Here is a 15,661-nt window from a genome sequence, read left to right as displayed (position 1 = left end):
GACCCAGTTCAAAGTGTTGGAGATGACCCACAAATATGAATAGATACTATAATCATATTTTCTTGGGAAAAAAAATAAAAGAAAGACCTGAAAAGGGAGAAAATCTGTTCATAATGATTAAAAAAATGTAATGGCTTATGTTTATAACTTTGCTTACAAAGGAAGATTCAAGAGCAAAACCAAGAAAGTAAATAATTAAATTAAATCAATCTAAAAAGGACAGCTTTTTGAAATCAAGCCCATCTGGTCACAGAGCAGAGCACCTTGCTCCATTAGGCACTGCCTTGCCAGAATTAAATCTGCCTATCCAATGAGAAGGACAACAGAACAACAGAAGAAAAGGATTTAGTGTGCACTTAAGCAGATGACTGCAAAATGAGCAGTGTGGCCAGGCAGCTGTAAAAGCAAACAAAATTCTGGGATCCATCACTAGAGGGATCACCAGCAAGAAAAAAGGGGTCCTAATCCTGCTCTATAGGACTTTAGTCAGAGCCCATTTAGAAAACAGTCTTCACTTCTGGAGACCTCACTTAAAAAAAGATGTTGGTTAAAATCGAGTGAATCCAGAGATGAGCAACAAAAATGATGCAAAGTCTGAGGGACAAAACATATCAGGAAAGAGTGGAGGAATTGAATATATAGAGCCTGGAAGATAGGAGGGAAAAGGGGGACATGACTGAAACCCTTAAATATAATAAGGGTGTGAATAAGGTTCTAGAAGGCAGTATTTTCAATAATAGGCAAAAATCAAGAACACAAGGGCATAACTTCAAACTGACAGGAGGAGAGTTCAAAAGTATTGTTAGAAAGCAGTAGAAGCTTGGAACCAACTTACTGCATAGGTAATGGGTCAATCATCAGTAACTGACCATAAACATGCTTGGGATAAACACGGGTCCATCGTTTGACAAAAATTAAAATAAAATAAAGTATAAAAATAATAATTAAAAATTAGGTAAGCAAAAAATAAATTAATCCCTCTGATAAAGGAATTAATTCCTCCACATTAATTTACAAGGGTCAACAGTGGATTATACAGCTAGTAGGAAGTTAGAGACAGAAAATTGTATCTGTAGAACTGAGGAAAGTACATACAAAACAAAAAGAGAAGTAGTAGAAACAGAATTAGAAGAGGCAAAAAAAGCAGCCTAAGGTATGATTGATCCTCCAACCTTGCTCGAATTAAACAGGGAAATCAAGTGCATGTCTTGCAAGGTACACGTATTTCTAAACAAATATTTCGGAAGGTGCGATCTTTAAATCAAGTACAAAATGTAAGTCTGATGCAAAATACAATGGGCTTGTTACGGAGCCCATTGGTGATCTGATGGAAATCCTTTGGTTTAACTTCAACTTTTGAAATATTTATTCTAGAAATTAAACAAAAGAGAAATATAGATGCATCTTTGTTCACAGAGAAGTTTCTTTGCCCAACCTCACTTGGGCTCCATAACATATTTTCACAGACAGACACATCTTGGATGGAGATTCGTACAAAAGCCCCTAACAAACCGATAGTATTTTGCATCGTATTTATATTTTGTACTTGGTTTAAAGATCGCACCTTCCGAAATATTTGTTTAGAAATACGTGTACATTGCAAGAACTGCACTTGGTTTCCCTCTTTAATTCGAGCAAAGTTGGAGGATCAACTATACCTCCAAGCCTCTAGAAGTCGCTGCAAGGGGACCCTTGGTCGTGAGGACCAAAAGGTCTGACGCCGCGTTGGAACATCTCCGGTTCTCGTTTCCGGTTACGTCCTCTTTTTTCCCCCTTCCTTTCTTCCTTCCTTCTGGCGCACGTGTGTTGCGTCGCCCGGCTCTCCGGTCTTCTCTGTTGCGGAAGGATGGCGGCGAATACCGGGAAGCTTCCGATGCGGCTTCTGCGCAAGAAGCTGGAAAAGCGCAACCGTAAGATCCGCCAGCGCAATTTGGCCCGGCAAGGAGCCGCCGACCAAAGCCTGGCCGCGGGGGCATCGCCTGCGGGAGAAACGCTGGGTAAGGGCATCATCATCATCATCATCATCATCATCACCATCATCATCATCACCTCTCTCTATCTATCCGAGAACCTTTTAGTCCCGGTGCCCCCCCCCCCCCCGGATGTCGGGGGAGGCGGTGGCATGATTGAAGTTGCATGGTTTCAGGGCAGAGTCGATGCCTCTTTGCGCAGAAAGGCGCGGGTCGGTTATAATGTCAGAATAGACACCCTGGGGTTGAGTGCGCTTCTGAACAACGTTTGACACAAAATCGTAGTAGTGTACATGCACACAACCCTATCAATCATTTGCAAAGAAGTTGCCCAGATGGGGTGAAGGGGTGGTATACTGCATGAAATAAAGAAATCTTGTAGATAATAATTTTACTTCGGAAAGGAAGGCTAGGCTAATGGATGAAGGAGTTTGGATGTCAGGTGCAAGTAACCAGAAACTGGTTGAGTTGAGTTCAAATTACTAAAAGTTTATTATATGCCATCTATGCACAAGAATCTGATGTACTGGAGGGGCTGGATTTGGGGCTCGTATAAGGAGTGCAGTGTCTTCAAACTGATGACACATTTGCCCCATCCTCGGGATCAGCCTGCTCATCTCCTACATTTGCATTGCGTTGAACCTGTTAGCTGGAGCAGCTTCCTTGTGAAGAAAAGTTGCAACATTAGGGCTTTTTAGTCTACACAAGAGGTGAATGATTGAAGTGTACAAAATTATGCATGATGTGGGTAAACTGGACAGAGACAAGCCGTTTTCCTCTTCCCAAAATATTAAAACCAGAGATCACCCAATGAAATGGAATCCTAAAAGAATCGGGACCAACAAAGGGTATATTTTTGCACGTATATTACTCAGCCTAGGAATTTACTACCATGAAATGTAGTGCTGGCTACCAGCTTGACTGGCCACTGTGAGAACAGCCTGCTGGATGAGCCAAGGGTGTGATCCAACAAGGCACTAGTAATAGTCTTTTCTAGTGGCCCAAACAGTAAAGTAGTAATAATATTCAATTCAATCAATGCTTTAGCAAGTACAGTAGAATGCAGGGATTTAATTGATATTATTAAATAAACTGTGTGGTATATTCATTTGTCCTTGTGGCCTGGATGAGATTTCCAGATACGTTTTTGGCACTTACGTGCAGCAGCAATTGACCTTTTTGTTTATACCATTAGAAAATGCAATGGAGAATATCTCAGAAGAAGTTTCCAACATTTTAGAAACAGCAATGGAAGACCACAAAATGACAGATGGGGAATTGCCTAATGTAATAAAAGCTGAGGAACCTGAGTGTAAACAACCTGGGATGAAGAAGAAGAAGAAAAAGAAAAGGCAAATAGAAAATTGTGCAGAAAATGGTATGATAGCTCTTATTGTTACTTCTTTTTAAATGAGTGTTATTTTATTTCCTTAGTTCTTTTTCTCCCCATGGCAGTATTGCAGTATTCCTTTTATTAATGTATTTTATTTTAAAATTATAATACAAACACACGATCGTACCAAACACAAAAGCTACATCAGTTGATGCCCTTTAGCTTAGAACCCAGGTGTCAAACTCGCCACGTAACGTGATGTATCGTGACTTTTTTCCCATTGCCGGAGCTGGGGTGGGCGTGGCCTCTGCATGATGCAACCGACCTGCGGATTGGTAGTTTGACATTCCTGGCTTAGAAGATAAGGGAAGACATAGGTATATATAATCATTCATGGCATAGGTAACTTGAAGACAAAAAAGGGTTTCTTTTCCGACGATACTGGAGTGATGTCCAATGTTATCCACTGTAACTAAAAGCAGGGAAATTTAAGACCAGCAGAAGGAAAGACTTTTCTTAGATAGTACACAGGTATAATGGAATTTGCTGCCAGCAATTGTAATGGCAACCCATTAGATTGGTTTTAAAAGACAAGTAGATAGATTTATGGAGTATCATACTATTAACGGATGCTAATACTGATGCTTGCTGAATCATGAATAGCATCCCTTAAATATTCGTTGCTAGGATGTGATAGTGGAAAGGGACTATTCCTTTCATTCCAGGCATATCAGCATCTAGTTGCCAATGTGGATCACAAAACACTGGACTACATAGGCATATCCATTAGAGCTCTTCTCCAGTAACAATGCATGTTGAGATTCAGTAATAATGAAACAAGTGCTGTGCTGAGTGTACCCTCAGCTCTACAATAGATTGAAGTAGATAATTCATGAAGAATGGCTATATTAGCTTTCCTAAATAAAATTGAATCTCTCAGCTTATGTGGAAGTATCTCATCTTTCTTGTCCATGCATTTCTAGCTGGTAAAGGTTTCGTACAATAGACATTTGATTGGATCGGATTCAACCACACAAAACTTAAGTCCATTTGAAATTGCTGTTATAATCTCCTTGGTTTTCAATTCCATTCTCTTCTGCTTCCAGAATGAAGGCTTTATATTGTGCAGTATTTACTTGTTTATTTCATGGCCACTTAGAGGGGTATATGGCAGTGGTATAAGGAAACATAACTTTATGTCTATAAAAAAATTTAAAATCTGCATTTTGAGAGGCTTTGACTTTCAGTGGAGTGATCACTGCTTCATCTTCAGATAATTATTGATAATGAAAATTGGTTTTGTGGTGTGCAGGTGGTAAAAAAGCAAAAATTGAGGAAGAAGAGGTTGAAACACAAGAGGCTTTACCCGGGAATCTCGAAGAAGAAAATGTTGATGGTCTGTCTGAAGAAGAAGCTCCTGATGATGCTGATGGACCTGTCTTACCTCTGGGTTTAACAGGCAGGTTTTCTCAATTCTGTTTCTCAGATAATGAGATTTTGTATGTCGACATATCCTCATTAAATCCTAAATGCGTGGAATAAGTCTTATCAAACACAATGGGATTTAGAAATATATAGGAATGAGATGCAGGATACTGAACCTGGAATCTCTTTATTTTTATTGAATTTAGTGGTCAGGCCTTTGGCCTTGGTTAAATATTTATTTCTTTTAATGAGTAATTCACTGGCTTTGTGAGTAAGATAAAACTTGTACTGAAAACACCCATTCCTATTGATTAGAATATTAAGAATATTAAATGTCTATGGAGATTCTCAGTCATCCAGATCATTCTTTGGGATTAAGAATACTACATTAAAAAAAATGTAGTAATTAACAGTTTTGAGTACTTTCTTGTGAGGGATGATGGGCTGTAATCCAAATAAATAAATAAATATAAAGTTAATGGGGTTCAAGGGTGATTTAAATAAATGCAGGAGTACTTGTTGAAAAACTCTGGTGATTTTATTGCAGAATGTGATATGTGTGGGAATGCATTAATTAAAAAAAAAAATCTAAGCAATGCAAATTTTCCAAAATAGAGTGGCTAAATTTGGCTCAGCCTTAAATGGTTTGATGACCTAATATTTCCTTCCATGTTTATCTTCCTGCTTGACATTTATTTATTTATTTGTTAATTTTTAAGTTTATTTATTTACAAATAACCCAAGTGGCAAACATCAAATACACTTTTCTGCTCCTATTTTTCCCTACAACAACAATCCTTTGAAGTGGATAGAACTGAAAGAGAGTGAGTGACTGGCCCAAAGTCACTCAGATGGATGCTCTTTTATGGTTAAGGCAGGAACAGAACTCATGGTTTCCTGCTTTCTAGTCTGATGTCTTAACCACTAAACCAAACTGGCTCTCAATTGTTTTAAACTGGACATACTTAAACTCTGTTCTACTTTAATACAATGGACTTGCTTTTGACCTATAGCAATTGGTTAGGAGCAGTTAAACAAGGCTGACATTGCTTGTCTCTTCAGGTGCTTTTGAGGACACTTCCTTTGAGTCTCTTAGTGACCTGGTCAGTGAGAACACATTGAAAGGGATAGCAGACATGGGATTTACACACATGACAGAAATTCAGCATAAAAGTATTAAACCGCTTTTGGAAGGCAGGTAAGAAATGACATTTTTTTAAGGGAACAGCAAAAGAAATGCAAATTTCTGTCAGAGATGATTGACAGGCAGGAAAAAGTAGTGAGTAATGATTAAAATTGTTGTCTTGGAGCTATAGTATTCAGTTAATCAGCCTTATTATTTATTAAATATTAATTTTAAATTCATATTAATGATACTACTTGTTTTTAATAAAAAATGTTAACTTCCAAACCACTCATGCATTCCTTTTTTTGTCTTTTCTTTCTGTAATTATTCTACACGCAGAGATATTTTAGCGGCTGCAAAAACTGGCAGTGGCAAAACTCTTGCATTTCTCATTCCAGCCATAGAACTTATCTACAAGTTAAAATTTATGCCTAGAAATGGTGAGATTTTTTTTCTTGAAATATCATTTGAAATCTTGAAGATAAATGTGGTGTAGAAGGGCCAAGTAGTCATTTCCAGGGGGAAAGAGGTCTCTAATTTGATGGCGATTGCCTTTTCTAATTTGGTCATCCCATCTTGGTAGGATCTGATTGTCTCAAATGAGCAGGGTGACCTGATGTGTATTACTTATTTTGACTGAGTGAGGACAGGGATGTTGCCCTCTTCAAAACCTGCTGAGGGAAGTGGTATTGATCTATTACCACTGTTCCTGAGGTGGCAGAGCATGGGTTCCTATGTGTTAGCTTGAGCTACAGTTACAAGTTGGGGTCCTTTTGGTGTATCAGCCTTCTTTGCTGAATGAGACCCTTCCGTGGGCTCTCTAGTCACCAGCTTAATTGTCTTCCTCCTTACCTGGTGGTTTTGGAAAAGGGTGGTTCTAGAGTTTATAAGCCTCCATGGCAGCAGCCATGAATTTGATGGTCCCAGGAAATCTGAGCTCCAAATTTGTACGTAGGCCCATGTTAAAGCTTGTTTTTAATCTCTGGGCAGTTAGCAATCAGGATGTTGAGAATACAGTATTAGTGTCTTTTATATGTCATGGTTCACTTCCTGATCCAGATGCAGTTGACCGCCACCTGCTCCCTCTGCAGGGCTTGACTCATTCATTTGGTCCACCTTAGGCACCTTATGGATCCAAATGATTTTCCTAGATGTTTGGCAGTTTCCCTGACATGAGTAGAGGTTGAGTGGAGAGTTTGATCCATCACTGGCAAGAAGCAGTGTCTCAGGCCCCCGGCAAAATTGCTCCTGACTATTGGGCAGTCTGGGTGATCCCTTGGTTTACAGAGGATCTCTGGAAGATGAAGTGGCAGAAGCAATGCCTGGAATACAAGTGGAGGGCAATGAAGACTTAATCTGACTAAGCACAGCTAATGTGCCCAGGTTTGGGCCAACTCTGTGGCAAAATGAGAGGCAAAGCATATGTAATTCTCTCTTATTGTGTCAGTAGGTTATCGCCCAGCAGCCCATCTCTCCTAATTCTCCTTGAGTAAAGTGCTGTCTTGTAGAATTACCACTTGGCCACTCTGACCAATTAGCTTGGCTGAACCCCAGGAGAGTTGATTTTCTATAGCAGGTCTAGCCTTCTGGAGTGGCTTCCCATTGGAGGTTCAATTGGCTCCGACACTGTCCGCTTTCCAGAAGAAGTTGATAATGGGGTTCTCTTGAAGGGCATTTGGTGTGTGGCGTCATCTGTTATTAGCAGGTTTTTAAAGTATTTTGGTTTTGTATTACAGGTGGTCCCCCACTTGCGACCACAACTGAGCCCAAAATGTATGTTGTTAAGTGAGAAGTTTGTTAAGTGACTTTTGCCCCATTTTACAACATTTCTTGCCACACATTTGATAAGTGAATAACTGCAGTTGTTAAATTAGTAACGTAGTTGTTAAAAGTGAATCTGGCTTCTCCGTTGTCTTTGCTTGTCAGAAGGTTGCAAAAGGGGATCACATGACCCTGGGACACTGTAACCGTCATAAATATGAACTAGTTGTCAAGCATCCAAATGTAAATCACATGACCATGGGGGGGGGGGGTGCGGCAGTGGTCCTAAATGTGAAAAATGGTTGTAGGTCACTTTTTTCGTTGTAACTTCGAACTGTCACCAAATGAACTGTTGTAAGTCGAGGTCCCCCTGTATTCTTGGTGTTTTATTTTTTTTTGATGTGGTTGTAGGCTGCCAAGAGTTTAGATTGTTTAGATTGCATTGTTTAGATTGCAGTAGATGATAGGCAAACAGATAGGTTTGCCTTTATCTGTTAGAAACTCTCTAAGACATCTCTTGTTTCCCAACTCCTTTTTAGGAACCGGTGTCCTCATACTTTCACCGACTCGAGAACTTGCCATGCAGACTTACGGTGTTATCAAAGAACTGATGGCTCATCATGTCCACACCTACGGCTTGATAATGGGGGGCAGTAATAGATCAGTCGAGGTACAAAAACTTGGTAATGGCATAAACATCATTGTCGCAACTCCAGGCAGGCTTCTGGACCATCTGCAGGTAAAACAGATAGTATTGCATAATTCATGTTCTCTCTTTTGTCCCTGTGTGTAGTTGACAACATTGTTGGATGTGTTTTAGAATACTCCAGGATTTATGTATAAGAACCTGCAGTGTCTGGTAATTGATGAAGCTGATAGAATTCTAGAAGTTGGGTTTGAAGAAGAAATGAAACAGATTATAAAGCTTCTACCAAGTAAGTCAGATATTTATACTATCTGTATTTCTTGATACTTAAACATTTTATGCAGTAGTCCTGAGCTATTTCAACTTTTGTAAATCCTATTCTTGTGTCTGCTGTACTAATGCCTAGAATTCACTTTAAACACTCTACAAGCTACGTAGATCTTGACTGTTTGGTGATTAATATCTTTTATGCATATTTATTATGCATATTTGCTAAAGAAAACCCTTCTCTGTTCAGTGGACATTACTCCCAAGTAAAATTTAGGATAGCTTAAAAAAAACTTAGGATGATCCAAATTTGGGATGGCTTGAAAAAAAGTTTTAGGATGGCTAGAAAAAACACATTTATAGTGATTTGGATGAGTGGCTATATATGTATGTATAACACTGCCATTTTGTTTTTATTCTAAATTTGATTAGGATTAGTTCAATTTTTTAATTGTAAAAGCTTGTGAGGTACTAATTTTTTTAAAAAATGGATTCTAGGTGGCGTGGATCAGCTGGATATTTCTAATTTGTTACCTTGTTTGAAAAAAACCCATGTGTTTTTAATTTCATTCCTTTCCCTGCCAGAACGTAGGCAAACCATGCTGTTCTCTGCTACACAAACCCGTAAAGTTGAAGATCTGGCAAGGATTTCTCTAAAAAAGGAGCCATTATATGTTGGGGTTGATGACAATAAAGAGACCGCAACTGTAGAAGGTCTTGAACAGGTAATTTAAGCACAAATATCTTGGCAAACAATATTTCACTTATACGTCTGCTCTTAACATTTAATTCTCTTCTTTCTTTGGGCTTCTCTTCCTTGGCCGTTTCTTTCCCATTTTGACATTTGTACCGAAGCGCAAGGATGTTTTTCCCCCTGTGTTTCTAACTCTAGCTCAGTGTTTCTCAACCTTGACAATTTTAAGGCATGTGGACTTCAACTCCCAGAATTCCACAGCCAGCATTGCTGGCTGTGGAATTCTGGGAGTTGAAGTCCACATGCCTTAAAATTGTCAAGGTTGAGAAACACTGCTCTAGCTCTTCACGTGCTACTAATTTCTCTTTCAAAAGGTTCATGAATCCTTTATCAGGCTTGATTGATAATTGCTGGCTATACCGACCTTTCTGGATTTTCACATTCTTTCGTCGATAAATTGTTGTCTGCTGTACAGGTAGTTCAATTAAAATGTACACGCGCATCTTCATTTTCAAGTCACTAGAAATAGACGTTTGGGAAGTCATTTAAAAAAAAAACCCTCTGTTTTTCAAACAATTACAGGGCTATGTGCTATGCCCTTCAGAAAAGAGGTTCCTCCTGCTCTTCACTTTCCTGAAGAAGAATCGAAAGAAGAAGTTGATGGTGTTCTTCTCTTCATGTATGTCTGTGAAATACCACTACGAACTTCTTAACTACATTGATCTGCCTGTATTGGCTATTCACGTAAGTACTCGTGATGAAATGAATTGTTGTACTTATACCTACAGTACTGTGCAAACGTCTTAGGCCACCATTAGATTTGTTGTTGTAGCAAATGCATAATGACCATATATACCGGTGGTGGCGAACCTATGGCACGCGTGCCAGAGGCGGCACTCAGAGCCCTCTCTGTGGGCACACGTGCCATGCCCCGGAGATGGCAACTGTCCCTCTTCAACCAGCCGCCTGCTAACTCGCTGAGGTCTCACATGGCCAGATGCATCCTAGCACGACTGGTTTCCCTCTCCTCCGTCCCATCCCTCCTGGCCTCGCATGCTCTCCTTTTCCTGGGCACGACCCACTGCATCACCTCCTCAGCTGTCGGCTGTCCATCCAGCTCAGACGCAGCTTCTCTGAACTTCTGGCAGCGGCCTGCGGAGCCCCAGAGTGTGCCGGTCGAGGGGCTGGCAGGCTGTGGATGCTGATGGACACTGTCGGCCCCTGTGCGCTCGCTGGCCTCTATGTGCGGGGGCCAATGGTGTCAGGCAGCGGCTGCCCCGGCCCCTGCCTCACCTTGCCCTGCAACAATGGCACCCCTGCCCTGCCTCACCTTGCCTCTTGCCCACCATCCCACCTGCCAGAGACCCTCTGGATCTCCCCCAACCCTGCCCAGTCCCCACAGGCATCCCTCCCCACAAGCAACTTCTAGTGACCACACCCACCTTGGCCACACGCACTCTGTCTGCCATGACCACTGCAGCCACGCCCACCTGGCACCCGGCGATAAATAAGTGGGTTTTGGGTTGCAGTTTGGGCACTCGGTCTCTAAAAGGTTCGCCATCACTGATATATATAATATCTCAGTCTCCTTATTAGAATACAACCAAAAAATACAGGAAATTTGGATGCAGTATTAAAAAACAGGAAAAACAAAACAAAACAAAAAAGTGTCCGAAGGCCAAAATGTCAAGTATATAATGTGACTTCCTCTTACACGTGAACAATTGCAGACGCCTGGCTCCCATAAACGAAAATGGGGAACCCTAGGTACTGTCATTGTTAACAACTTGTGTGTCCTATTATTTCACGCCAAAATGACTGCTGTGCAGAAAAAAATTACACCAGTTTTGTGCAAGATCTGCTTGAGCATTGCATACACTACATGCACATGTCGTATGAGTGTAATTCGTTGGAAGCTTGCTAATAAGACCAACTTTCAATCACATCATTCCAGTCAAAATGTCAGAGATCATAGAATTTGACAGACATACGATCTTACTTTTGCATCAGCAAGGTCACTCTCCAAGGGAAATCAACAAACAAACTGGATACTCAAGATGTAGTTGTCAACACCGAAAAATAATTACAGATGTGGTCAGTAAAATTTTGCTACAACAACAAATCTAATGGTGGCTTAAGACTTTTGCACACTTCTGTATATTACAGTAATCCAGTTTCTGGATTATAATCTAGATCTTCTCAGTTCTAAAATGCTGTCTTGGGTTGGGTTGGATTCAGAGTTTTTAACACCACCAGAATACCTTTTATTTGCTAGTTTCTTATATGATACTTGGTGCTGTTTTTCCCCATTTCCAGAACAGATTTTCAGGGTATTGCATAGCTGAGGAAGGTGACTGAAATAAATCTCCTTCTTTGAATCAAAAGCCCCATCTTCTGATGGAAGGGGCTGTTTCTTCTCCAGGAAACCTTTCTGACCTCCAGCCCTTTCATTGTAGTAACTTTGTAAGCACTTTAACCCTCTTTGGTCAACTAATTTGCCAATTTTATTTTTGACCAGCTAAGTGCCAGTGTTAACTGATTTCTGTTCTTAGATTTATGGGAGTTCTAGGGCATTGTAAATCCAGAGGCTTTTCTTCTGCTAACTGTTGCAGTGAAGATCCACTTTTGTGCCTTAGTTCGGAGTCTCAAACTGTCTTTCAAGCTTGAATAATGCAGGCTGCTTTGAGGTTATTGCAAATAGCAAGTGGCCTTTATGAAGGTTGGGGTGCATGACAACAGTGTCAGATTCTCAGCAAGATTTCAGCAGCGGAGTCATAAATTAACCTTTAAATGCCATCTGGAGCATCTTTCTCTTAAAGCTGTCTTTAAAATGCTTATCTGAAAAACAGGGTTCTGTCAGCAAGGTTGAAGTTGTTTGTTAAAACAGTGTTTGCTGTCAGCAAACTATTTTAAGTGGCTCCGGTTGGTATATGACATTTTCTTCTATTGTACAGTGTGTAGAAGAACTGAAACATCCATTGATTCTGTATGTAGTAACATAAAAAGAAACATTAGATTTTTGTTTGCACATTTTCATAAATGGATTATGCTCTAAGCCATTTTTATGGAAATCTCAATATTATTGCCTCTGCAAGGAATTACGAATATGGCAAAAGAGAGACTGCCAATGTACCCTAGAGCAGCGGTTCTCAACCTATGGGTCGTGACCCCATTTGGGGTCAATCGACCATTTCACGGGGGTCGCCAAGCAAGGCTGTCCACCATTTTTTCCCCTTTTCCGGCGGGTGCCTTACCTCCCTTGAGCTGGGCCAGCTGGGGGTCAGCCTGCTCCGTCTCTGCCGCTTGCCAGCTACGCCTCAGCCGGCGCAGGGGGCGGAACCACACATGCGCGGCACTCCCGGGCAGGGAAAGTCCTCGACTTACGACCGGTTGGGTAGTCCTCAACTTACGACCGGTTTAGTCCTCGACCTACGACCGGTTTAGTCCTCGACTTACGACCAGTTTAGTCCTCGACTTACGACCAGTTGGGGGGTCGCGGCATTAAAAAGGTTGAGAACCACTGCCCTAGAGGTATGTAAAAATGTGGCTTTGCCCTTTTCTCAGACAAGAACTTAGACATTTTGGGTTGATTTTCCCCCTCCTGCTTTAAAACAAACCAAAGCACAAAACTACTACAACAGAAAGATGGGAGTTGGAGATATCATCTTAAGCAACCAATACATCTCAATAGCAACCTTTTCATGTTGCCATTGGTTGTAATGGCAATTTTATTTTTTATTTTTTTCCCAGTTGCTCACCAGTTCCTTATCTTGTGTATCTTTTTTTCCTAGGGCAAGCAGAAACAAACCAAACGCACAACCACATTTTTCCAGTTCTGCAATGCGGATTCTGGAATACTGTTATGCACAGATGTAGCTGCTCGCGGGCTGGACATTCCAGAGGTTGATTGGATAGTTCAGTATGACCCACCTGATGATCCAAAGGTATTACATATTCTTAAAAATTAATATGGTTTAAATATGCATTAATGTGAATTGTATGCGTAATCTTAAACATCTGAAATCAGAGTAGTCTGGGATAGTTTATTTTTAATTGACTCCAGCAAAGCTGAATTTCACAGCTTTCTATTTTTATTTATTTATTTATTTTATTACTTTCCCCATTTGTATCTTGGACACATTGTTTTAGCATTGTAAATGGCTTCAGTGTCAGTCCAAGGGTTGAGCCATTGCAGTTTGGTGCCTAGATAGAGAAAACAGGTTTTGAACTCTGCCTATGTGGCTAAGCGGCATTGGCTTTGAGGAAAACAAGAGAATGAACTCACATTAGTGACAGGCTCTGGGGTGCTATTTAGCTATTGTTGATTCAGATGCTGCCAATCAAAAATAAATACATTCAAAAAGAGTCTGCTGATTTAAAACCTCCAGTATGCAATTTGTAAAGTACATCAATTAAGAATAGGGGGCTTACATGCTATGCTTTCATGCTTATTATCAACATGAAACCCAAGTGTTAGTTTATCTTCTATTACTTCCCATTAATGAAAGGAATATATTCATCGTGTTGGGAGAACAGCCCGTGGAATCGATGGAAGGGGACATGCCCTGCTCATTTTACGGCCAGAAGAACTGGGATTCCTGTGTTACCTCAAGCAAGCCAGGGTTAGTTGCTATGGAGTACTGTAGCATTGTACCGCCATTGCTGGTAGCAGTAGTGATCAGTCTTTTTTTTTTTCATTACTATCACTCTCTTAATATTTAATGTTATAACTTTACTAGAAATGCAGAGCAGCTGGCATAGCAGAAGTGTGTAATGTGGAATATAAAAGAATGGAGCAGTGTTAATCCAAACTACCTTACCTTGTACTAATTGGATGCTGTGGTTGTGAATTCAGGTTTCATATGGTTGCTAGTACCTAGGACAGGGGTAGGCAACTTTGGCTCAGGAATTCTGGGAATTGAAGTCCACGAGTCATAAAAGAGCCAAGGTTGCCTATCCCTGACCTAGGACAAAGAGGACTAGCTATCTATAATGCCAAAATGGCCATCTGCTGTCTTTTTTAAAAACAAAAAACCTCCCTCTTTTCAGTACCCTAAACGGGACAACAGTACTGGGGAGAGAAATTACACTAGTGCTTCACTTGTTGAGAACGACGTGCAGACAATTCATGTAAACTTGTTTTCCCATTCTGAGACAGTTTGCAAGGACATTAAAATTTGGACATGACACACTGGTCCTGGAAGACATTGGCATAATTGTCCAGTGATGGATGAATATACAATCTAAAATGGCCGTGGTTACTAAAATAGCTGCCCTTAGTGGATGTTTAAAACTTGATTTTTTGCCTGAAACATTTTCTTGTACAAATCAGTCAACCTTATAAAACATTCGCTATATAATTTCTTTATGATACTCTAAATTGGCTAGAATGGGAGAATGAAGCATAGGATTGCAGGTGGATTGATCTGGTTTGTACCAGCACAAAATTGATCCAGTTTGGGTTCACACTTTGCATTAAAGCAAAGCATTTAATTTATTTATTTTTTTGCAAATGTCTAATACTTCACATATGAACCTATAAATCACCGTGATTGGGTTCACATATGTAATTGCACAGACCACAAGCCATATTGTAGCTAAGTATACAATGTAATCCCAAACACTGTAATTTATTTTAAAATTACCTATTATTATTCTTTAGTTTCCTGCCTGAAGGAAGCCATTAGTTTTTCAACAGATTAGGAGTTAAAAAAAATTCTATTTTAGCAATATGTGTACATCCAGCCAATGTTTACATTTCCAGGGTTAGACGACCTAAGTTTAGGTGTGGTGAAATGTATTGTAGTCTTAATATCTTGTGTTTCCATTTTGTAGAATTTTTGTTGAGAACCTATCTTTATATTTTTAGGTGCCATTAAGTGAATTTGAATTTTCTTGGTCTAAAATTTCTGATATTCAATCTCAGGTAAATATAGATTATACTATGAATGTTTTAAAAGCTCATTTATTTTTCTATTTTTTATTTTCATTTGTATAGCTCATAAAGTAATCAGAAGCAGTTCAATGATGCAAAACAACAACAACAAAAGATTCATAGTGGTTTTATTTTGATATTCCTATGAAGTGTGATAGTAAAAAATTTAAATATCTGATTAAATCGGATGCAGTAGAAAATTTCTTGTTCAGACTTGACTGCTTTTCTAACATTAGCTTTGGCACAAGGTACCCAGATTATGTACTCTGGTTATAAGAACTTAACCTTAAACAGAGTGCAGATGAATGTACAGTGAGGGGGGGAAAGTATTTGATCCCCTGCTGATTTTGTACGTTTGCCCACTGACAAAGAAATGATCAGTCTATAATTTTAATGGTAGGCTTATTTTAACAGTGAGAGACAAAATAACAACAACAAAAAATCCAGAAAAATGCACTTCAAAAAAGTTATAGATTGATTTGCATTTTAATGAGTGAAATAAGT

At 39.8% G+C, this 15,661-nt stretch overlaps 1 protein-coding gene across 1 annotated transcript in view; it reads left to right on the top strand.

The window, feature by feature from the left end:
* The first annotated feature begins 1,782 nt into the window (after positions 1–1,782).
* The window catches only part of DDX18 (DEAD-box helicase 18), an 18,279-nt gene continuing 4,400 nt past the window's right edge, over positions 1,783–15,661 (top strand). The window contains exons 1-12 of the mRNA XM_015820285.1: positions 1,783–1,997; positions 3,166–3,348; positions 4,616–4,762; positions 5,791–5,926; positions 6,194–6,294; positions 8,155–8,354; positions 8,436–8,550; positions 9,114–9,253; positions 9,805–9,966; positions 13,014–13,166; positions 13,731–13,844; positions 15,092–15,148. Coding sequence (XP_015675771.1) covers positions 1,847–1,997; positions 3,166–3,348; positions 4,616–4,762; positions 5,791–5,926; positions 6,194–6,294; positions 8,155–8,354; positions 8,436–8,550; positions 9,114–9,253; positions 9,805–9,966; positions 13,014–13,166; positions 13,731–13,844; positions 15,092–15,148 — 1,659 coding nt within the window. The 5' untranslated portion in view covers positions 1,783–1,846. The remainder of the gene's footprint in view (positions 1,998–3,165; positions 3,349–4,615; positions 4,763–5,790; positions 5,927–6,193; positions 6,295–8,154; positions 8,355–8,435; positions 8,551–9,113; positions 9,254–9,804; positions 9,967–13,013; positions 13,167–13,730; positions 13,845–15,091; positions 15,149–15,661) is intronic.

The sequence above is a fragment of the Protobothrops mucrosquamatus genome, unplaced genomic scaffold (genome assembly GCF_001527695.2).
Source record: "Protobothrops mucrosquamatus isolate PMUCROS unplaced genomic scaffold, P.Mucros_1.0 scaffold1109, whole genome shotgun sequence".
In the NCBI taxonomy this organism is placed as follows: domain Eukaryota; kingdom Metazoa; phylum Chordata; class Lepidosauria; order Squamata; family Viperidae; genus Protobothrops; species Protobothrops mucrosquamatus.
Note: the sequence above shows the minus strand (reverse complement) of the source record. Positions and strands in the feature narration are given on the sequence as shown.